The 25,149-nt window shown below is 42.9% G+C and overlaps 1 protein-coding gene across 1 annotated transcript; it reads right to left on the minus strand.

Annotated features, from left to right (window-relative positions):
• Nucleotides 1-4,580: 4,580 nt before the first annotated feature.
• On the minus strand, nucleotides 4,581-22,014 carry LOC310856002 (uncharacterized protein; the record flags this gene model as incomplete). Its single annotated transcript, XM_083761217.1, has 9 exons — nucleotides 4,581-7,125; nucleotides 12,276-12,362; nucleotides 13,808-13,834; nucleotides 13,944-14,051; nucleotides 15,451-15,546; nucleotides 16,992-17,087; nucleotides 18,871-18,966; nucleotides 20,957-21,052; nucleotides 21,534-22,014. The coding sequence occupies 9 exons, from the start codon at nucleotides 22,012-22,014 to the stop codon at nucleotides 7,055-7,057; spliced, it is 1,158 nt and encodes a 385-aa protein (XP_083617343.1). The 3' UTR covers nucleotides 4,581-7,054.
• Between the last annotated feature and the right edge of the window lie 3,135 nt (nucleotides 22,015-25,149).

Genomic DNA, 25,149 nt, shown 5'->3' on the forward strand with positions numbered 1-25,149 from the left:
CATTTTGTGTGTTTAACTGTCTTGTTGCAGTTCCTTGATGTCCAGTAAAACGGTCATAAAATCAAACCACACTGATATGGACTCATTCATTGAAGTGTGTAACATATACATGTATATATAAATTGAACGCAGCATGGTAATCTCAGTGAACATGGCCTCCAAAGAGATACTGATCATCTTTTCACACAGAAATAAATAATGGAAGAAGAATTTTACCAAAGTAAAAAATACAAAGATCGACTGGTAGGTTTGTTAATTGTCAAATGTGCACAGCAAATACACATTGGGTGAAACTAGGATAGAGATCGATAGTTCATTATGCTTGAACATTTTAAAACAAACTAGAAAATGTGCCCCTCGGGGCACGTACAGGTCTCCACCAGGGCAGGTCAGGTTGTGGCCTCCTGGTGGCGCTATAATAGGCCAATGTGAAAAGGGTTACATTTCTTCTTACGCCTTGGATGGCAATGATTTGAGGCATTTGTTCCAAAAATGTGTTTTGCAAAAGTCCACCTGTTGCTGGCGCTATAACAGACCAATGTGAAAAGGATGGGATATATTCCTCAGCCTAGTAGGAAAGTGCATGAAAGATTTCACGTAAATTGCACGCTGCGTTCATGATTTGAGGCTTTTTGTTCAAAACGGGCCAATCCTGCAAACTTTGAGCCAATTAGGATGGATTATGAAATATCGGACAGATCCGTCTTGAGCACATGCCTATAGAGATACTGTGTAACGATTTGCGGGATCTTTGGACAAAATCTGGAGGAGTAATAATAAAGAAATGTGTTTTACAAAAGTCGACCTCCTGGTGGCGCTATAACTGGCCGTTCTGAAAAATTTGGGACAGAGGTTCATCGTTTATCTAGGGAGTGTGTGTGAGATTAGCTGGTAACAGACGGACGGACACACACACACACACACACACACACACAGACGCAGTGCAAAACATACTCCCTCCCCATGCCTTCGGCCTGGTGGAGACAAAAAAAAACGTGGTGAAATGACCCTTCAAACAGAATCCCCTGCTGCAGTGGTTTTCACATGTTCATAGGCCCAAGGCACGTACAGAAAAGTGTACGTGAATATATCAACGTGCAGTTGTGCACCTGTCAAAATAGACTATAACACGCTATCACTGTTATGACCCATTAAGTGTTTATTTTTATTTACTATTATTGCCAAATAAAAATGTTTAACCACTTAAGCCCTATTTTATAAATAGTGTCAAAAATTGCTAAAATAGCTGATCTACAACTCATGGTGATACATTGTGAGATTGCAAATCAGCTATTTCCAGTAGGCTATTTATTAAAATGGTGCATAATAGTGATGCCTGGCAGTTTCATTGTGGTTTAATATATTTACATAAAATGTACCTCTGTATTGAGAAATGAATGTGCACACGTATAGACTTGATTTGATCAATCGTAGAATGTGATATGAGAACTTGTACAATGTAAATTGACATTTGCACCTGTATAAAATATGCACACACATGTAATCTGACATTTTCACCTGTATCTACTAAATTAGCTTCCATTCCTACGTAAGCACTGCTCTGGGAGGCCGTATGGGACAAAATAACCAGTATGGAGACGACCAGCAAACACAGCTTCATCTGTAATAAATGAAGAACATTGCATTTAATATAACACCAATTATAATAAATAAATACACTTTGTGTTTGAAAATCTACAGAGATTAGACAATCAGTCTTGCTTTGACATCAAATTATGTCAGACTGACACAACTTTCAAACTTGTGCTTGTCCAGTTGCCTTGAAGCTTCTGAGATTAATCCAAATCAGAACCTGTCAAAGGAATGAGGAGCTGGCATTATAAACATTGGCGCAACTGTTTTGGAGAACAAGATGACACCAGGCAGTATCACTCAACGTGTATTAAACTATTAGGATATGAGCGTCATAAGATAACACATAAAGAAAGAAGAAGGGTTTAAGTAGGCCCTACACAATAAAACATGATGTTCTACAACGTAGATGAGATGTACTTCGACTGTTGCATTGAATTTAATTTAATCAGACCTCTGTGCTTACACAGATAAGAGTGAATCATTTCAAAGTTTTCAGATTTTCTGCAGTTTTTGTTTTGCAGATTTCAAGGCAAATCTGGAGCCAATCTGATCCAATAAATACAACAGTGTAGCCTACAGATGGATTTTTGTTTTACTGCTTCCACGTTGCAACTATAGCATCACTTAACTGTTTAGCCTGTGATTTCACGGTCTGTGCAGCTCTACACAGTAACCTACTAAGGCTTTCTCGTCATACATTTTATTTTTTTTCCTCTCAAAAGTTGAGGGGATGCCCCCCCCCCTTCTCATGAAACTGAGGGTGACCCCCCCCCCCCTTCTCATTAGTTTAATGAGAGAGACCTAATTAGCTTTAAGTGAAGTGAGCTTTACAATGTAAGCCTACATACCATTGTGCAGTGTGCACACAGTCACAAGTATATGCTCCAATGTCTTAGAAAGTTTCACCTAAGCACCGATTCTCTTCACTAACCCTTCCACATGCATGCACATGTTGCACATTGTATGCACACTCTATTTCCCCTGCAGCTTCTTCGGGTATCTAGGCCCGGGTCGGCAACCTGGCCTGGGGGAGATCTGCACTCTGAGGAGAACACGTTTCTAGATTTATATTATTCTATTGTATTGTATTTAATGTTTAATTGATTGCAATTGCTTGTGTGTGTGTGTGTGTGTGTGTGTGTGTGTGTGTGCGCGAGTGTGTGCGTGCGTGTATAGAGAGAGAGAGAAAGAGTGAGTGTGTGTGTGTGTGTATTAATAATCTATCAGGAATATTTAGAATATCTGTTTTCCTTGTTCTCTTTGTTTTCTATCTCAATTCTCCCTCCCTTCCTGAAAACTGCAAATGATGGTCACTGTTTTATCAGGACAATTCATATCCAAGGTTACAGCAAGCAACTGTTGGAGCATACGGTATCTACATTGGAGAACATCATGTTTTCTAAAAGACGTAATTAAACAGAATGCCCACTTATCACATTCAACAGAGGATAACTGTATGCACTACAGTAGAACAGTTGCATCCTGTATCCTTGGGCATGCAGTGTCCTGATAAAGTAGTAATAACCATAGCATCATGGTAAGGCCACATTTTAGTTTTGTTGAGTGTTTACAAGTCCAACTCCTCATTCTATTGACACTTTACAGGTTCTGATAGATTGATCTCATAAGCAACGAGCCAACAGGTTTGAAAGGTGAGTCCATTTCTGTTTAGTTCTTCATATTATTTAATATAATGTTCACTTTTAGCAAGCCATAGTTGATTGTAGTTTGGCATAATTTGATGGTAGCTATTTTTTTGAAAAATCGAAGAACGACTGACATTTTTTAGAATCTGATCTCAGGTCAGACTGGGTTAATCAGACCAGTGTGTTGTCCAGTGGAAACCTCATATGAATCTGATCTCAGGTCAGAATGGGGGCTGCCAATGTACTAGGACTAGGAGCATGTGGCCATCTAGTGGCCGCATTGAACAACATCAGGCCAAGCTGTTCCAGTGTTATCACAACGTGTTTCTAAACTACTGAATGCCCTTCCCCTCTCCCTCAGTACAGACATGGACCATGCCTCATGGACTCCCAGCCCAGGTTATTCCTACTGTATAATTATGAATATAGTACAGTCAGCAAAGTAACTAGAAATATGAATGAAACTCTGTAGAGTGCCTACTTGCTTGTGCGCAAGCAGAGATCAGATCATATGCTGCTAAGGGACATACGCATTGTAGCACCTAACAACCTGTTAGGTTGTATTTTTAATACAGTATGCAAACTAAATATACTGACAAGTGTGATTCCTGATAATGAGAATGTATTCAGACATTTAAAAAATATACACTACAGCAATAGAAGTTAGCATTAATGCTTACGTTTCAAATATTACAGAATTGTGATATTAGTGAGATTCTACATAAGCCTAGTGACCATATGCACATGAAGCCAGTTCTGGACAAACAGAATGAGCCAGTTTGGCTCATTCAAACGACTTCAGACTCAACACAGTAGTGTGCAGACCCCCTGGCTCCTCTTCAAGGACACCTGGGGGTCCCATGTCATCGAGAACCACTGGTTTAAACTACAGAAAAGCAGCTGGTGATGCATGTGTCCTGCTTTCTGTTGAGGTGACTGTTGGAGGGCCTTCTTAAGTTCCACGTATAATCCTTTTCAATATGAGTCAAAGGTATATCATACCGCAGTGCTGTCACTGCTCACGTGCCAAGTCAAGGCATTCACGTCCCCATGAAACAATTGCAAAATGGCCTCTTTTTCAAACTCACATAGGGTATAATACCCTTTAATAAAAGCTTTGAGTCTTCGCATAGTTTGATTACAGAGAATCTTAAATCAGAGACATCCAGGTTGTTTCAATGTGTCGGACACACACACACACACACACACACACACACACACACACACACACACACACACACACACACTAAAATGTGATACTTTTTTTTCTTGACCTGCCAGGGCAACCCAGTACCCACATTTACCTGCAGAAGTAAAGGGAAGATTAGGGAACCTTAGTTAACATAGGTCAAGCTTTATTACATTACATAACCAGATAATATGATTGAGATTAATTCACAAATAGCCAACATCTTAATGCGGTGGAATAAAGGCAGGGGCGCACACATAATCATCTCTCAAATGTTGTACGTGTAATTCAGTAAATCTAGTCATGCCGTTTGTCACAGAAACAATGCTGAACATGCTGGTGGTATCATGGAAAATATAAAGTGAAGAATTAGGTAATATTAGCTATGCCAGCATCTAAAGTTCCATGCAAGGTTACTTTGACATAACATTTGCACATCATCTCCCCCCCAGTATTTGACAGTATCTGACAAATGGCTTTAATTAAGATTAACAGCCAGTGAGTGTTGCTTGACTAGGAGCAGACGACTTCCCAGAGCCTTGCGTTAACAAGAGGGACAGGGGCATCACTACTGTGCCCAGAGGCATTTGGGGCCCACGGCCGCCCGTCCGTGCCGTCGGTGAAATAAAATTATAAACACATACAGAAATGCAAACAGTTGAGTTTTTTTTTTTTTATTACAAATTTGATCCCACAATTTGGGGGGGTGTCTAGAGTCTACTGTCATGTCGTTATGCCACTGAAGAGGGGCAGTGCTCAAGAAGGTCCAGAGGGGTGGAGCTGCACTAGGTCAACTAGGTCCACCCATTTGGCTTTGCAGTAAACTACAGTTGATTAGAACGAGTGTCCCAGGCCTGTTAACCTCTCAACGCCGGCTTTTGGGAATTCTCGGGTGATGCGTGTAGTGTAGTGGGTAGACAGACATAGGCCTACTGTAATAATCCACAACATGTCAATGTTAACACATATTCTCCTATAAGAGGTATGTCATGTCACGTCACTCACTACATCATTATTCCACGTCTAGGTGAAAGCAGTGCAACTTGCACATTAGCCTTGGTTGGTACCCAGGCTTTCATTTTCGTCGGCGCAAAAAATGAAAGCCTGGGAAACGCATTGGCCGCTCTGGTCTAGAAGCGGGAGTCAACTCTTCCGGGTGGGCGTCGCTCTAAATGTGACGTAGTGCTGCACTAGGGGGGGGAGAGGAGGGACGAGGGCTGACGGACAGATCGGTGAGCCAATCAGGGCGTGTGCAAATGTCATGCGCGACCTGCCCCTTTAGACCAGAAACCTAACACGTTAGCTCAGGCTACTTGCACATTAAAGGTGAGCTGAAATGGTATTTTGAGAGTATTTAATTCCCATATTGGGACATCTAATAATTAAACAGGAGATGGAGGCAGGACTTAGCATTGAGCTGAGCAGAGAGCTGGGCCAATCACAGCCATGCGAGCGGGGTTGAATTATTTATAATATAACTTTCGAAATGCCAGAGCTATACAACATGTGCATGGAAGCTACTCTAACGCGCATGGAGGTATCCTCAAAATGCAAAGTAAATAATATCCTACTTATAGACCCAAATGTTTTCAGAAACATTTTTGTGTACCATTTAGCCAACATGGCTATCGCGTTAATTGCATACTGCACAGCCTTCTAGTGTCTGTAGGACAATGCATGTGGAACAATGATTGAGGGGGTTTGTTGTGAATTATTGGTTAAAATGCGTTAGTACATGGTGTGCTAACGTAGTGCATCAACGTACGTTTTACAGAAAGTACTCAAGATTGGATTTTTGATACAAAAACAAAGAAATGTATATTTCTTCATAAGTATTTTGGCACGTATTGTTACTGTAAAGTAGGCCCCCGCTGTGACCCATGCCCAAAACACTTTTCTCATTTCAGCTCAACTTTAAAGTGACTATGGCTTTCCTTTTGGTGAAGTATGTTGTAACTTTTGTTTGTTTCCACAAACACTACAGTTTCTTCTGTCTCTTTTAAACATGCTTAATTAAAATTGATTTCATTTGTGCCTTACAGTGCATCATACGATGCCTAGCCCTAAAGGGCTTTTATGACACTATAATTCACTTAAGTGTGACACCACATTGCACACAAATACAATACAATGCCAATAATCAAAATACAATAGCAAAAAAAAACCTAAAAGAAAACAAACAAAAAAAAAACACTTTTATATGCACAGTGCACACGTTACATACACTGCACTAATATACAGAGAAGGGTTGTAGAAGGAAAAACGTTTGAACTAGTAGGAACAAGGCAGAAACTAAATGAGCATTTGAGTTCATGGTTGTCAGCTTTTTGTTCAAAGTCAGTTGATTTTGAATGTACAAAATTGAACTGTTGCCGAAGTCCCAAAAAGAATGAGCAATGCAAAATGATCCTGGCCATTGTGTGTGTGTGTGTGTGTGTGTGTGTGTGTGTGTGTGTGTGTGTGTGGGGGGGGGGTTGATACAGTACATATTTATGCAAAAATGTATAGAGGGAGACGGATATTACATGGTTAGTATCACAGATAAATGAAGACTTCATAGGAAGGGCACCACGAGAACACGCAGAATTCTTCATGTACCAGAAGTGGTTCGTCAGCTCAGTCTTCATAGGCAACTGTCACTCATCTCTTGGTGCTCCAGCGCCGCTATTTCTGCAGCAGCCACCTCCACTGTACCTGTGGAGAAGACTTTAGAAGTTTAGTTTAATCTATTTCTGCAGCAGCCACCTCCACTGTACCTGTGGAGAAGACTTTAGTAGTTTAGTTTAATCTATATCTGCAGCAGCCACCTCCACTGGGGAGGGGGGACACGTTGTTCCAACCAGTTCCGTTCCCCTCCATCAGGTGCCCTGGCTGGGCAGGGGGAGGCACTATAGAGGCCAGGATTACTGCATGTTTTGTGTGTGGGTACCTACTACCCTAGGGGACACTGGGTGAACATGCAAACTCCACACAGAAAGGCCCTTTTGCCAACCCCATCTAGGTTATGGGCACTAATGATGCGGAGGAGAGAACACGCCCCCAGCGGGAATCGAACCTAGTTAGCTGTGAGGCAACAACGCTACCGACTGTGCCTCCGTGCCTGGTTATTTATATCGATTCCTTTCATGAATGAACCTAATGGAAGCCAGGTAAAACCCTGAACATGGTTAGTTTTGCTCAGTGACACACTCAGTTTTCCATATTGCAGTCCAAAACTTACAGAGCCTTCGAAGTACAGTTTCACCCAAAAAGTACGGTGTATTGAGGAATTTGAATCCATGATTTACTATGTTGAGACCACAAAATGTGCATATGTGCTTAAACTAGTGGTGGATATTGCTTGCAATCTCCCGATAGATACGTATACGATACAGAGGCCACGATATGATACAATATATCGATTATATAAACGTATAATCGATATATATATATATATATATATATATATATATATATCGTATTCAAAATAATGACCATGTTGCACAAATTCAATAAAACACTTTCAGGCCCACGGAGATCTTTAAATTAAAATGTCTAAACATCCTAACAAGAGGTCTGGGAAAAGGAGTGCATTGCAACTTGCAAGGGGGGCTTTGATAACGTTAAACAGAGGTACATTTGTCAACACTGCGTCACCCAGCCGTTTATTGCCGTATCGATACAGCAGCCTCTCGATCGATTGACCTATCGTCCGGATGTTCGATCGATATATTGCCATATCGATGAATTGAATGCACCACTAGCTTAAACAGCGTAAAGAAATCAGTTTCACAAAAGCTTTGTTTAACTTTTTGGATGGGGCAATGGGCCCTCCAATGTTCGGCTTTCAGAAGAAAAATAAATCACACGTAAGTGTAAGTGAGGGGCGGCTCACTCCTTTGATATTTATATTGTACCACATGACATCACATGACGTTTACTGCTGTAAACAAACATTAAAAGTCCAGACTTGGCTGCGATATGATGTAAATCCCTCAAAAACTATTTTTTGTTAAAAGTACTCTAAACAAACATTTAAAAAGTCCATAGACTTGGCTGCGATATGATGTAAATCCCTCAAAAACAGGACCCACTCATCATGTGGCAACCAAGTCTATGGTCTTCTTTTGTTTGCTTTAACCCATTTTGGTCAGGAGTGTTTTAAGGATTGTTAGACTGTAGCCATTGAAAAATAAGCAGATCTACAAGCTCGTAGCGCGGGACAGAGTGCCACGCTACAAGCTTGTAGGTCTGCTATTTTTGAATAATCGTGAAAATGTAGCGCAAATCTTTGAATATATATTCCCAAATCTTTGCTTCTGGGGGGTCACTGGAACAACATATTTTCAGATGGGGGTCGGCAGCCAATTACATATAATCTTGGGAGTCCTTGACATGAAATGACTGACATAGAAACATAGGCTTTTTCAGAAAACTAGGATTTAGAAGACAGTTGTACAATCGTTCTCAGGTCAAAATGGGTTAAGCAGTGATGTCATGTGACAGTCACAGTCACATCCACCACTTCAGTTTCTATGTGTGCTGCTGCTGGTCTGCTTCTGTGGGTCTGCACTTCCCCCCTCTAAGAAAGCAATTTAACATTGAGCATTTTCTTCTCCATTAAACTTACGTTATACTCATTTAATGTTTGTGTTAGATGACGTAAATTTCCCCTTCAATGGTGTTGACAATACAGGTTTAACAAACATTAAACCTGTATATAAATGGTTGACACTTCAGACGATTTGGAATATTGCTATTTTCTCTTTTGACAAAGGTTTACATTGCCAATGCAAGTGCCGCTGGGAAAGAGGGAGTCGTGGCTGTGATTGGCCTACCGAACGGCCCTTTCCGTTATGTACCCGGAAGCTTGGCAAGCTTCCACTTTGCTTCACGACAGACAAACAGAATCTCCATGTTGCCTCCCCTCCAAAGACAAACAGAATCTCCATGTTGCCTCCCCTCCACAGACAAACAGAATCTCCATGTTGCCTCCCCTCCACAGACAAACAGAATCTCCATGTTGCCTCCCCTCCACAGACAAACAGAATCTCCATGTTGCCTCCCCTCCACAGACAAACGCCCCCGAGCCCAAGGAGGCATCTACCTTTTTATGTCTATGGATCAGCCAACCACAAGCCAATGGTTGTGTTCACAAACCTGGAAAGCTGGGCATAGGAGGTGCCAGTGCCCCTCAAAAATAAAACAAAACACCAATGCTGCAGTATTATTAAGAGTCACAAACTCACAATGTTAATTGTGGGTGGGACTAGGTCTAGGATGTTTTCAGCTGAAGGAGCTACATCCCATAGCCCAGACAGATAGCTTGCACCTGATTGGTCTGTGGTACAGGTCATGAGAACAGGTCATTTTAGTGAGGCCTCTTCCTTGTGGACACTATAGTCCGTCGGAAAGGGACTATAGGGTCTGTGATTGGCTCATCTCTCCGTCAGGCCAGAGGCAGGGACTATGTTTTTGCCCCGTCCGTCCATGTGACGGTCTGACTGTGTGCAGCGAATCTTGGACTGGACTGATCAGCGTGAAACTTTGCACACACACTCGCAGTGAGTAGGACATGGAGGAACATCCACCCCAATTGTCCCCCCCCCCCAAGTCAGCCTCATGGTGGCGCTATAACAAGCTGCATCACCTTTTGGCCTATAACCTATAGCACGCACGCACAAACTACTGTAGGCAGACCTAAAAGCGATTGCCATGGTGATCCGTACTCACCAGGAGGTGAAGGATATCACTGGTCGTAGTCCAATGCCTCTCCTTCACATTGTTCAGGATCCTGCACCTCCACTTTTACAACTGTTTTTTATTTTATTGATTTAGGATGGAGAGAAAAATGTTCAATATTAACTAGGGGTGCAACAGTTCACTGAACTAGTCAATTTAATCGATTATATTTAAAGAAAATCTATCCTATATTAAAACTGCCTAATGGGTGGGTGGGTGGTGGGTGGACGGACAACATGCACCGATGTCAAACACAGACAGAATCTGTTGCTCAACAATGCAGATTTGCGCATGTGCTGCGGGCCCCGTCACATGCCTAGATGCATGTGCTGCGGGCCCCGTCACATGCCTAGATGCATGTGCTACGGGCCCATAACATGCCTAGATGCATGTGCTGTGGGCCCCATAACATGCCTAGATGCATGTGCTGTGGGCCCCATAACATGCCTAGATGCATGTGCTGCGGGCCCCATAACATGCCTAGATGCATGTGCTGCGGGGCCCATAACATGCCTAGATGCATGTGCTGCGGGCCCCGTCACATGCCTAGATGCATGTGCTGCGGGCCCCGTCACATGCCTAGATGCATGTGCTGCGGGCCCCGTCACATGCCTAGATGCATGTGCTACGGGCCCATAACATGCCTAGATGCATGTGCTGCGGGCCCCGTCACATGCCTAGATGCATGTGCTACGGGCCCATAACATGCCTAGATGCATGTGCTGCGGGCCCCGTCACATGCCTAGATGCATGTGCTGCGGGCCCCGTCACATGCCTAGATGCATGTGCTACGGGCCCCGTCACATGCCTAGATGCATGTGCTGCGGGCCCCGTCACATGCCTAGATGCATGTGCTGCGGGCCCATAACATGCCTAGATGCATGTGCTGCGGGCCCATAACATGCCTAGATGCATGTGCTGCGGGCCCATAACATGCCTAGATGCATGTGCTGCGGGCCCATAACATGCCTAGATGCATGTGCTGCGGGCCCATAACATGCCTAGATGCATGTGCTGTGGGCCCATAACATGCCTAGATGCATGTGCTGTGGGCCCCATAACATGCCTAGATGCATGTGCTGTGGGCCCATAACATGCCTAGATGCATGTGCTGCGGGCCCCATAACATGCCTAGATGCATGTGCTGCGGGCCCCATAACATGCCTAGATGCATGTGCTGTGGGCCCCGTCACATGCCTAGATGCATGTGCTGCGGGCCCCATAACATGCCTAGATGCATGTGCTGTGGGGCCCATAACATGCCTAGATGCATGTGCTGCGGGCCCCGTCATATGCCTAGATGCATGTGCTACGGGCCCCATAACATGCCTAGATGCATGTGCTGCGGGCCCCGTCACATGCCTAGATGCATGTGCTGCGGGCCCCATAACATGCCTAGATGCATGTGCTGTGGGGCCCATAACATGCCTAGATGCATGTGCTGCGGGCCCCGTCACATGCCTAGATGCATGTGCTACGGGCCCCATAACATGCCTAGATGCATGTGCTGCGGGCCCATAACATGCCTAGATGCATGTGCTGCGGGCCCTGTCACATGCCTAGATGCATGTGCTGCGGGCCCCGTCACATGCCTAGATGCATGTGCTGCGGGCCCCGTCACATGCCTAGATGCATGTGCTGCGGAGCCCATAACATGCCTAGATGCCTTGATCGTTTGGTGGATCACACACGTCACAAATATAACATGCGCTGCTGTCACAGTCGTTCGGTGGACAACATGCAACGATGTCAGATGCAAACAAAAACCGTTGCCTAACAACGCAGGCCGTGGTTGCGTGTTGGCAATGTCCAAATAAGGAGTCCATGATGGACTATGACCTCAGTACAATGATGTCATATTGATGACATGATCAGAGTACTTCATATATGGGCCCCTGTGGACAACATACACTGATGTCAGACACAACAGAAGCCAACTAATTTAGGGCAAGAATCTTTTTTTTTTTTTTTTTAATCACAAAATACAAGCGCAAAGAAATTTCCAATAACAACGAAACAGTTGTGAAAGACTGTGAAAAGAGGAAACGAAAAGAGAAAAGAGTGCAATGATGAGCAACAGAACAGGAAAACTAAACAAAACAAAAGACAGACATGAAACTTACTGAGGTTCTGGTGGTCTTCTGGTTCCTCCAGCTCACTAGTGTCTGGAGAATTCATCTTCCCATGCAGTGTGGACTCCACAGCCTGGTCTGGAATCAAGGAATTCAATATGGACTCAAATACATGACATAGGTTACACAGATAACACACAACAGGACCAACAATGTCATCCTTAGAGGCTCATGCTCTCACTATGCCTAAATTGTCTGAAGGCAGTGCTAGAGTAGAGTACGGTAGACCAGGTTTTCAATATCCATTACCAAATGGTCCAGGTTTTCAAATAACATTGAAAATAAAAATAAGTTCGGCACTTAAATACTAAATATAGACATATCATGTTCTATTCGTTGAAAGGTGAAATAACTGTCATGAAAGGTCCTATGTGTGTGTACATGATCATGCGTGCATGAACATAAAAATCTCCCAACCTGAAATGGATCTGTGAAATTTGACTGAATATAATGGTCAAGGCAAGGAGGACATGGAGCCACCAAAGATCTGTAAGGTTACACTGCCTAAGTAGATTCCCTTATCATCATATCATATCATCATCATCATATCATCATCATATCATACTATCATTCTGTCAATGTCTGTCTGAATGTGTGTCAGAAACGCCGCCGTATCTCCTCACCGCCTGCACCAATCGCTCCCACTTTTCACACAGGGCATTGACCATATGAATATGGAGGTCTTAACGAAGCCCTTTTTCCAATTCAACAAATTCTCACAATGGGTAAGGGCTAGTTCTTACAATGGTGAGAAAAATATATGTGAAATATTTGCAGACCAGCAGCAGCTAATAAGCTGCTTGTCTGCAAAGTTTTACACACCATTGTAATAACTAGCCCTTACCCGTTGTGAGATATTTGCCCCCCAGGGGGGTACTGCGCCCAGTGCATTTTTAATTCACTAATAAATTAGTGAATTAAAGATTGGTGCAGGCAATGAGGAGATAAGTGTTTGTTTCTGACACACAGACACACACACAGACACACACACACACACACACACACACACACACACACACACACACACACACACACACACAGACAGACATTCGGTGAATTATAGTATGATGATATGATCATTGTGGTACAATCTAACAAATATTTCAAACGGATATTTCAAAATTAATTCCTTTGGGACAGTTAGAATTGCATTTGAGCAAGTCATTCGGTTGCCACTTCACTTACCCAAGAAAGAAAGAAAATAAGTTAACCCATTCTGAACGGGAACCCATTTTGGTGTTAGCATCATGTCGTGCTTTAGATATTTAAAAATAGCAGATCTACAAGCTCATATCGCGCCACCGAGTGGCGCGATTTCTAGAATCTGATCTCAGGTCAGAATGGAGTTAATCAGACCAGTGTGTGTCCATGTGGAAACCTCGTATGAATCTGATCTCAGGTCAGAATGGAGTTAATCAGACCAGTGTGTGTCCATGTGGAAACCTCGTATGAATCAGAATGGGTTAACACTCGGCCCTGGTAATTGTACGAGTACAGTGCGTGAGAGAAAGAATGACACTTACCAATGTCCTCGTGGTATTCAGGTTCATCTTCAGGATCAAGCAAGAAAATCAAGCAAGAAATAAAATAAGTTAACACCGGTTATTCTACAGAGCCACAAACTATACATGAGAGAAACAAAGAGAGAATGACACTTACCAATGTCCTCATGGTCTTCTGGTTCGTCTTCAGCATCCTTTTGGTCAGTAGAAACGGCAGGGTCTGAAGAGCTCACCTCCAAATTGGACGCCACAGAGTCAGACTGGTCTGGGGGAAAATAAATAATTTTAATTATTTGACTTAAATTGGCCCCATGGTGGAGCTACAACAGGCTGCTTCACGTTTTGGCCTATAACCGTTTGGCTCATGGCCCATATACGCCCCCGGCCCATATAAGCCCCCGGCCCATATACGCCCCTGGCCATTTCACACTTTTCAACTGCATTCTTTGTTTTGGGATTCTTCATTCACCATTAAGTAATGCAATACAACTCCATGATTACGGTACATTACACCCCCCCATGAGTACACCGTCCAAACCATGGATGATGGTTTGGATCAGAGGACGATTCTACAATGTCTTCTAAATCATGACAGTTTTCTGAAAAACGTATGTTTCTATGTCAGTGGTTCTCAAACTATTTCATGTCAAGGACCCCTAGAATTATATGTAATTGGCCGCCGACCCCATCTCAAAATATGTAGTTCCAGGGACCCCCCCAGAAGCAAAGATTTGAGTTAAAACGTTCTCTCTGAAAGAATATATTAAGATTCGTGCCACATGTTCACAATTCTTCTAAAATAGCAGACCTACAAGTTCATAGCGCTGCACTCAGTGTCGCGCTATGAGCTTGTAGATCTGCTATTTTTCAACATCTAAAGCAGGGGTACTCAACTGGCGGACCGCGGTCCGCGACCGGACCGCGGACCACCTCTTTGCAGACCACCAAAAAAAAAAAAAAAAAAAAAAAAATCTTTTTTTTTTAAAGTTAATAATATAAATAACATCAGATGGTACATTTCTCATGTGAAATTGCTGCAAAGGCCCCCAAAATGTCCCCCAAGGGCCTCCAAAATTCTGGCGCGCGCTATGCGCGCGCGCAGTGTGGCCTGCCAGGGCGTATAACTCCCGGCCTGATTTGGAGTTCCACTCCGGGCCTGCACTCTGCACCCCATTATTGGTTGGGTGGAAGGGGATCTGATTTGTATAAGCTTGGCTTGACCATACTAAACGGGCATAGAGCCCCGCTCTCCGAAGGACGCGCATGGGACCGGACCTCGGTCTTATTAAAAAGAAAATTGTGGACCTTCATCATTTCTAGTTGAGGACCCCTGATCTAAAGCATAATATAATGCTTAAAACACCCAAAAGGGTCCCCGCCCAGAATGGGTTAGAAAAAGTATTTTCTTATAGAGATTACCCTGTAAGGATTACTTTTATGATTGGAATTAGGGTCATACTGTGACCTTTTCAGTTATTTCTTAGGTTACAGTACATTTCACAATTTACCATTCAACATTTTTGTCCTCTAAACACAATCAATATTGGTGAGTGTCTGGTACTGATGATGTAGGCATTGGAAATGTACCAGACATTGCCGTTGCATTTCAAAATATGTGGGCAGGTCGTGGGCAGGTGAAAGAAAGAAACGAGAGAGGAACTTACCGAAGTCCTGGATATCGTCAGGTTCCTCCTGTACATTGGCAATGGCCCTGGCCTGTAATTTCAACTTCACCCGCAATCTGGACTTCACATACTGGTCTGGAATGAAGGAATAGGTCCATCAGGATTTGGATACGTCATTCCATTTAAAATGTTGGATCTCTGAACAAATCTCAGAGTTCCATTACGGTTCTAGTCATTTTGGACCTGAGAAAGAGCTCTAGTCACGGTGCATTCACATGTTGACTTATTTATATGTGAATAATCCAAGCTGCAACGTCAATCACACTTACTGTACACAATGTAAATCAAAACGTGTTACTTAATTCAACATTCACGTCATATACAACTTTATTTGGATTTTCTTGATCATGTCTTTTCCTCATTGAGAGCATGCTGTCGTGAGACTAACCCAACACTGCAGTGACTGCACATGTCGAAGGAAGGAAGGCTAGATATTAGATAGCTAGGCCACTGTGAGAGCACATGACGAAGAGCTAAATAAATAAGTGACACTGACAGAAACCATTGTGGTGAGGGTAGGTGGTGTTATACTGGAAAAGTGTAGATGCATAAGGTAAGGAGCCATGATTTTCACGTGTACCTCGGCATCCCAAAGTACCGCAAGTTAACACCGCCCCGAAACCCGTACAATCTAATGATGACTGTGTGAGCTACTCTCTCCGGAGAAACAGCGGACTGACTGCATTACACCAGGAAATGTCGCATCACTTTTTTGCTTATTCCTTCTAAATCTCTACGAGCTAACTCGTCAAATCTCAGCTACATCAATATTGTCCTCATAAAATACTTGGTTTGTGCCAAAGTATTAATATTATAAAGATCGCTTTGGTCATTTGACTGCCAGGGACTTCCCATCCATTTCCCATGATCGTGGTGGTTTGACTCATATGGATATAAAGAATCAACTGACTGAGAGAAAACGCTAACGTTACTGCCGTCGAATTATTACACATTTCTGAGACAGTTTATTTAGTTGTGACAACACCCTGACAATAATCGCTGAGACAGTTTATTTATTTTTGGACCACAATGCTTATATGAGACAATTTGAAATGCAACTTAATGACATAATGAAGTGACATTATAGAGTGTGTCAGCCCTTCGGTCACCTTACTGGTTGTAGTAATGTTAAGACGAGCTACTCTACTCCATCAGCATCTGATTCGTTGTCGAACGAAATAAGGGACCTTGTCCACAGAAAGCATGCGTGTGTGTGTGGTTTCACGGCAACAGGACACTGCATTTATGATTTGGGGCATTTTGTGCCAAAGAGGCCACCTGTGCAAACTTTGGAAGCCAAGTGTAGCCAACTAGAGATTCGCCAGCACATCGAGTAGCCAATCACAGGGCCGATATCCACGAGCCCAGAATTCAGCCAGTCACAGCACTGATATCCACAGGCCCGGAATTCAGCCAAACACAGTGCTGATTGCCACAAACATCACGCCGGAATTCAGCCATTCAAAGTTTCTCAACTATCTGTCCAGGAGTGGTGGGGATGAGGACAGAATGGCACTTACTGATGTCCAGGCTGTCCTCAGGTTCTTTTTGTTTAGCAGACTCGTCTGTGGATTCGTCTGGCGAGTTCTCCTGCAGTCTGGACTCCATAGACTCGTCTGGGAAGAAGGAATTTAAATGAATTAATCAATTAAATATAGCGGTGAGCCGCAATTAACTGTTTCAACGTCATGCCCTAGAACACGAGATTAATCTACCTTTGTCCAGGACGTCACACCCGAGTGAACGATATTTTATTAATTGCCGTTAGTCCAGCATTAAAAAAGAAAAAAAAGTATTCACATTTTTTAGCTTCGTTGCTACCACGTAAAAACAGCCAAACTCCCTCTGTGCACGCCTTTATGGACATTATGGCTCAAAATGAGATGAAATAGGCATGATCGGCACCTAATAATAGATTGATCCAACCTCCCGCTAATGAAAACACTGATCGCATCGCTAGTAGGCCTTAGTTGGGCCTGGGGCTCGATTAGTTTCAATTCCACCAAAACAACAAAGACCGCCCCTTCTTCGCTCATGTTGTAGAGTCGGCTAGCACCTGCTACATAAAGCTCTACCGCGCCCAGATGAAGATGATTAACAGAGAACAACAAAAACACTATGCGCAGTGTTTTCGTGCTTTTCACAAAATGGTTTGGAAATCTGGGTGATTTTAGAGATTGTTTCTGGTCTTAATGTGCAAGAATATATTTTGCCCATAAATGATAATCAACAGAAACCTTGAAAGAACATATTGGCATTGATCAACTGAATCTTTCATGCTTTCAAGGGCTTCAATACAAAATATGTCATAATCTGCAAGAGGACTCCATTGGTTGGAGTGCAAAGTGTGAAGACATGGCACAAGCCTTCTCATCAGCAGCATTTGGTGATCAGTATCATAATGATAAGACACTTAATTGAATCCTTATCTACTGGTTTAAACACAATGGTATTCTATGAAGGTAATGTGAGTTCAGTTATGAAATGATCTTCAGAATATTTCAAAGAAATTGGGAACATTTAGACAGTAGCAGCCAACCAGAAGTGTGCCGTGTTGTGAAGTATGCATAGACTAAGCACTAGACATAAGACTAGACACCTGACACAACGGAAACAGTACTGTATTGACTTTTCCCCTCATTATCAAATCTCTAGTCTAAACCAAAAATAGCTGATCTACAAGCACACACATAAAAATAAAAATAAAACAGATGTTTGCCCAGGAATATAAACACTAGAGGCTCAAGTGGTTACTGGGCTGACACAGAAAGTGGCAGACGCTCGCATGAAGAAACACTCATTAGGTGAGATATGAAGACATGAAGAAACACTCATTAGGTGAGATATGAAGACATGAAGAAACACTCATTAGGTGAGATATGCCAAATTCAGGAACTAGCTCAGCCTCAGACACGTTCAGGGCAGAATGAGTAGTAAAGAAAGTAAAGAAAGGAAAAAGAAAGAAGATTTACCGCAGCTTTACTGCTCGTCTAAGATTAATGTCCCCTTTATCCCATTTTGGGTAGGAACCCCTTTTGGTGTTAGCAACCTGTTTGAATAGCAGATCTACAAGCTCAGAGCTTGTAGGTCTGCTATTTTTGAAAAATCGATGTAGAATGTAGAAGACATTTTTAGAATCTGATCTCAGGTCAGAATGGGTTAAGTAATTTGGCCAATAACTTGTCAATTGGGAAAGCAATGTTTTGGACCAAGAATGTCCTGAATGTTGAGTTTTGGCAAGTAGAATTCAAGTCTACTTCGCTGACCTGGCAACAAAACACTGAGTCCTGGTTTTAGGAGAGACGGTGTGCCCTGGTTCTACTAGACTAGAGTCTACAATGGTGGAACTTTTAGCGTCTTGGACCAGAGTCAAAGAAGGAAACAGAGAGGGGAACTTACTGAGGTCCTGGTTGTCTTCAGGTTCCTCCTGTTCATTAGGAACAGCCCTAGCTGGGAATTTCATCTTCACCTGCAGTCTGGATTTCACAGACTTGTCTGGAATCAAGGAATTGAATGAGGACTAATATAATAATAAAGGAATTTAATGTGACATGGGTTGCACAGTTAACTGACAACCGGACCCAATGCGGTTTGAATCGACCGACATTGCCATCGCTAGAGCCCCATGCTCTCACTAGGGTGTATAAAGGACATGAGTTTACCAAAATACAGGGTTCATCCGCAGTCTGCCAGTGTAGCTTATATTTTAATGTTAAATTGTAGTAAGTAAATAAGCCATGTGGTATCTCCTGTATCTAGAGTGTGAGGCAGCTAGATGTACAAGTACACCCTCTGGACGACACTGGTACAGTATGTCTCAGGAACTTACCCACAATCCAACCCTTGGCGCAGAGTGCCAAGCAGGGAAGCATTGGGTACCATTTATTTTTTATAATCTTTGCTATGACTGAACCTGTGCCTCCCAATCTCAGGGCAACACGAACCACAAGGAGAACCACGAGAAGATGGCGTCAAATGGTTCTCAATAAACACATTTCACGAATAGTGTTTTTGGCTTTTCTGAGCCTTTATTGGATTAGGTACAGTGTAGAGAGACAGGAAACAGAGAGAGAGAAAGAGAGTGAAGGGGAGTGACATGCAGCAAATGGCCAGGTCAGCCGGGAATCAAACTGATGTGTTACACTGACTCCCTAATAGAATCGGATAGCCCCACGCAATTAATGAAGAGTTGCCCTTGTTTGCAAATCTGCAGCAGATAGATTGTTATCGTGCACATGCTCACTTCATAGCAGAGCAACAACAAAAAAAGACTGATAATATGAAGGAAGTTGCTCTTGCTGGTAGCCGGAAAAGTTGTTCTTGTACTGAATTATTAACACCAATTCCCGCCAGCATTAATTAATCCCTCGATAGCGTATTGTCAAGGTTATATCGCACGTAACACTTACTTTAAAGTAACTATCCTTAATCGCATGTAACAATGACAAAATGCTGTGTGTGGTGTCATGACCGGTTGTTGTTCTCTCGGTCGGTGGTGGAAAAACCTGACGGTATCACAGCGCCTGCTACAGGCCGTTGAAAAACCTTGTCTTCCCCAGAAACAGCCCCTCAATGTCGTTTCTGAGATAGAGGGCTTTGAATGCAGCCTATACAATGCAAGTGGATGCGCGTGCGTGCGCGCGCGCGCGCATCTTCAAAATGGCCGCGGCCACTGTCCCACTAGGATTGTTGTGCTAACGAACGGTAGCTAACGATTTGATCGGATAAAAACATGGATTAAAGAATATAAACCCTGGAAAATGAGAATTCCGGGTTTGGCAGGCGAGGGTAATAATTTAACCCTACGGTTTCGCCGGGTTTTGATTTTGTGTTGACATATTTGTAAACATTTTAGAAAAGCAATAAGCCATGTGAGGTCCAAGCTTACCCCCATTTTATAATGGCTGAGAGGGTTGGAGCCACTCTGCTGGTGAGTTGTGCCCATTATAAAATACTCTGTCTATACTGCCTCCCCCTGACCAGTCGGGGCGCCTGAGGGGAAAGGAACCGGTGAAACTGTTCTGTCAGGTGAAAAAAAGCGGCTTGGACAAAGGTTTTATGGGCATGACTCACCAGGATCCTCAATGGCTTGATTCTAGGCTTAAAATAATCAATATCAATATTTTTGTAAATCTCTATGGGAAAAATGAATGGCCGGTTTTTCAGTGGAACCAGAAAACCATGCCCACTGCTAACAGCAGTATGTTAAGTTCAGGAGTTATGAGTTACTCAGGTGACATCTTACACGGGTTCTAAGAACACTACAAGCTGACCTTGTGGAGAGGGAATAGCTGATTTGGGTCCCAACTTCAGTTTTGATAGTATATATTACACATTATTGTGAGTTTAAGTTTAAGTTAGTTGTGTTGGCAAGTAGCCCGTCACTTATACGAACTCAAGCACAAAAGAAAAAGGTTAACACTGGTTATTCAAGAAATCCCAAACTGGAACTACTAGTAGTTTGCACAGAGAGAATGACACTTACTGGTGTCCTGTTGGTCTTCAGGTTCCTTTTCTTTAGCAGAATCATCCCTGGCTGTGTCTGAGGAATTCCCTTGCAGACTTGACTCGATAGACTGGTCTGGGGAGGGAGGGAGGGGGGGGGGGGTTGAAATCAAGTAAAAACCTTGATTATTAACTTACCAATAAAGACGGTGGAGTTACTTGGCCAATCACTTGTCAAATGGTCAGCTACGTTTTTGATAGCGTAATACTTCAATCTTCAACGTAAACGTCTTCTCACTTAATTATAATTCCTTATTACTAACGTCTATCCATAAAATCATTATTTTGGTGAAAACATAGAACTTAGTACGAAGATGTGATTTGTTTTTAAAAGGTCATGCTTAAATTCATTAAGGGATTTCACATTGTTAGTATTACAGCAATAAAAATAGATTAATAAGGTAAATTAAAGTATGGGAAATTAAACCATGCATTCCACTTAGGTGGCTGGGTAACAAAACAAGTTGTCACTGAACCCTGGTGCTACTAAAGTCCATGGCAGACCTTTTAGCAGCTTGGACCCGAGTGAAAGATAAAAAAAACAAAGAGGAACTTACTGAGGTCCATGTCATCTTCAGGGTCCTCCTGTTTGATAGAAATGGCGCTGCAGAAAGGATTCCTTTTCTGATGGGATTTCAGACTGTTCTTTTGGTGGAAGCATTTCCCACACTGGTCACAACAGAAAGGCTTTTCTCCAGTGTGAGTTCTCTGATGTGATTTGAGTATAAACCTTGTGGTGAAACTTGTCCCACACTGGTCACAAGTGTAAGGCTTCACTCCAGTATGCATGCGCTTATGCTTGCAGAAGTTTGAAGAGTCGTGAAATTTCTTTCCACACAGTTCACATTTGAACGGTTTCTCGCCATTATGAATTCTCTGGTGTCTCTTCAGATGAGACACTGTGGTGAAGTTTTTGTCACACTGGTCACAGCCAAACGGCTTCACTCCACTGTGGTTGAACTCATGAGTCTTTAAATCTCCAAACTCAGCAAATCTCTTCCCACACTGCTCACAGCAGTAAGGCTTCACGGTATGCATTCTGCGTATATGCTTTTTGAAGTTCGTGGAGTCATTGAAACTCTTTCCACATAGTTCACAGTAGAAGGGTTTCTCTCTATTGTGAATTATCCGGTGTCTTTTGAGATGAGACACTGTAGCGAATGTCTTATCACAGTCCTCACAGTTGAAGGGCCTCACTTCAGAATGCATGAGCTCATGAGACCTTAAATGGCCATACTGAGTAAATCTCTTCCCACATTGTTCACAGCTATAGGGTTTTTCCCCAGTATGCATGAGCTTATGGTTTTTTAATGATCCCGAGTGACTAAAACTCTTTCCACACAGATCACAGTAGAAAGGTTTCTCTCCTGTGTGAGTTATCTGGTGTGTTTTCAGACTGGACATTTGGGTGAAGCGTTTCCCACACTCCCCGCAACAGTAAGGCCTCTCCCCAGTGTGGACTCTCTGGTGTATTTTGAGCTCGGTCCTTCTGGCGAACCTTTTAAGACACTGATCACAGCAGTAAGGCTTCTCTCCAGTATGAACCTTTGTGGTTCTCTGGCGCTTTTTGGTAGGGGTAGGGGTAGGGGTGGTGGTAATTGTAGTAGGCATTGTGTTGAAGGTTCCACCACAATGGTCAAAGGAGAGATGTTTTCCTTTCATTTGAGCCGGGGCAGACGGGGCATCTGAAACAGAAGAATAAGAGATCATTCTAACATGTAAAATATTTTTTTGTTGGAAGAATTTTTTTTAATTGTAGCTTAACCCATTCAGGCCTGAAAAAAAAGTTTTCTAAATTACGACAATTTTCGGAAAGATTTGAGGCACATTTGAACGATTTTTCAAAAATAGCAGACCTTCAAGTTCATAGCTCGCCACTTGGTAGCGCGCTATGAGCTTGTAGATCTGCTATTTTTCAATAGCTAAATTATAACATAATGTTTAAAACACCAAAAGGGGTTCCCGCCCAAAATGGGTTAAAGCAATGACCACAACTCTTCAGGTCAGGTCAGGCAGATCCTGCTCCTGCTACTGGTAAACTGTAAGCCAGTACCACCTGTTTCAGTCGGACAGAGAAGGTTCGTTAGCTCTGGAAGCAACTACTCTAGTGCTTGCAACACGAACAATAAGGCGAGGGTATAAATTCCAGGATGGTATCTGGCGCCGGATAACCCACCTCATGGAGGGGGAAAGACCTTCTTTAATACTTGGTTGTATAAATCTTTCCAATGTGTGTAGTAGTGGCGCCCACACACATTATCAGCTATTTGAAAAGATTATGGATTTTACAATTGGCATTGTGAAATCCATGATCTCGCCCGCGGTCGAAAGATAATGATGATAACTCTTCACCTAGAAAGGAAATGTGGTTCTTCATGTAGAACAAAGTGTTTCAATTTGCTAAGGTGTGGCTAAGTTCGTCCCTTAGATGAGGAACAACACGTATGTAGTCGAATGGCTGTTACCATCTTCACTTTGTGTTGTTATTTTCAAAACATAGTTAGTACAATTACAACAGCAGTCTATGTGCAAAAGTGTGCTATTCCCATTTCCTGTCTATCTGCTGTATACTATCAATAAATAGGCAGAAAAACGTTTTAAGAAAGTTTGTCATTGTTATGACACAAAATGCATTCATTGACTGCATTGACTTCATTTGGCAAAACTTCCCCCACAGTGGGTAAACTAATCACATGTTCCCATTATATAATCTTCATAAAAGAATATATATGTTGTCATGAAGTGTCTCCCTTCTTATACTATTTAATGCCATGTGGTGTACAGTTAAAATATCTAAAATTGTACGGATACATTATGGACTAAAGAAATACCTAACAAAAGCTAAACTAACTAAAAGAAAAACTTTTGACCACACCCCCTCTCTTCCCTTACCAGGGAAGTACAGTCTGACAAGGTATTTGACAGTCTTAACAAGGTGACTGACATTCCTCTTGGCTTGAGCGGCCAGTCTGACTGGAACTATAGGAAACATGAGCTACAGTCTAAAGTGGTCCAGGAAGAACCAACATTCTCTACTGTCATAGTAATCAGCAGCAGCAGCTGATGAAAAATAATGAACGGAGCCCAGTATAATTTGCAGTGGTGACAAGGGTTGGGATATGTCTGAGAAGACAAGTTATGGTGTTCTAGCCTGGTTAATAAACCAGACCGAATCAGCCGTTGGCAAAAACAAAATTGCCTGCCGGCGGATTACGGTCTGGAGAGGCTCAATTGTACGCCCATTTCCTACACCAGAGAAATGGGGCGGCCAATCGGGACACGGTATGCAATATGGGCGGGCTTTGGTACAGTGACTTTCAATGCTTGAGACCTTTGACTGACAGTAGCTCTGACCAATTGCGTCAAAGAGAAAATGTTTCAACCCGCCCCCCTGAAAATGAAATCCAAGCTGAGCCTCCCCAGACTAATATCCCGCGGTCCGTGCGATATTAGTCTGGTTTATTAACCAGGCTAATGGTGTTCTTCCCCCATATCTACAAACCTCAGCTGCCCAACACACCACATCACATTACTCTACGTCTGTATAGTGAACAATCGATCCCTAGCTCTAAAGCCTGTGAGCTTGTAGATCACCAATTTTCAGCTTATGGCCGTTCTGAAACGTTGATGTAATACCAAGCTCTCTCTCTCTGTCTGTGTCTGTGTCTGTGTCTGTGTCTGTGTCTGTGTGTGTGTGTGTGTGTGTGTGTGTGTGTGTGTGTGTGTGTGAGAGAGAGCATCCTTTATGGAGGCAGCTGTGCCATTCTGGACTTCAGTGCATTTCCAGAAGAGAAAGTTGTTCACTGCAGCCAAGGCCACAAACACTGACTTCATATGCCCTCACTGCAATAGACCATGTGGCTCTCGCATTGGACATTACAGTCACGTCAAAACTCACCAGAAGAAGTAGAAGTCATCATTGGATATGATGGACTACCATAAGCAAGTGTGTGTGTCGCTTCTAAAGGGGTTTAGAAGCGAGAATGTAGAAAATAAACTCCTCAGTCGGTAAAACACACACTTCTCACAGAGTGATTTACTAATGATTGACAGGTGCGGCCTCTTTGGGAGCATGCCTGAAGAATGAAGATGTCTGTTGGAGTGAGACTCCACGTTGAATGTCCAGTGCAGTAGGGAAATGATATGTTCTCCTCAAGACATTCATATTTTGAA

Source organism: Protomyctophum parallelum (genome assembly GCF_964188405.1).
Source record: "Protomyctophum parallelum genome assembly, chromosome: 3".
Taxonomy (NCBI): domain Eukaryota; kingdom Metazoa; phylum Chordata; class Actinopteri; order Myctophiformes; family Myctophidae; genus Protomyctophum; species Protomyctophum parallelum.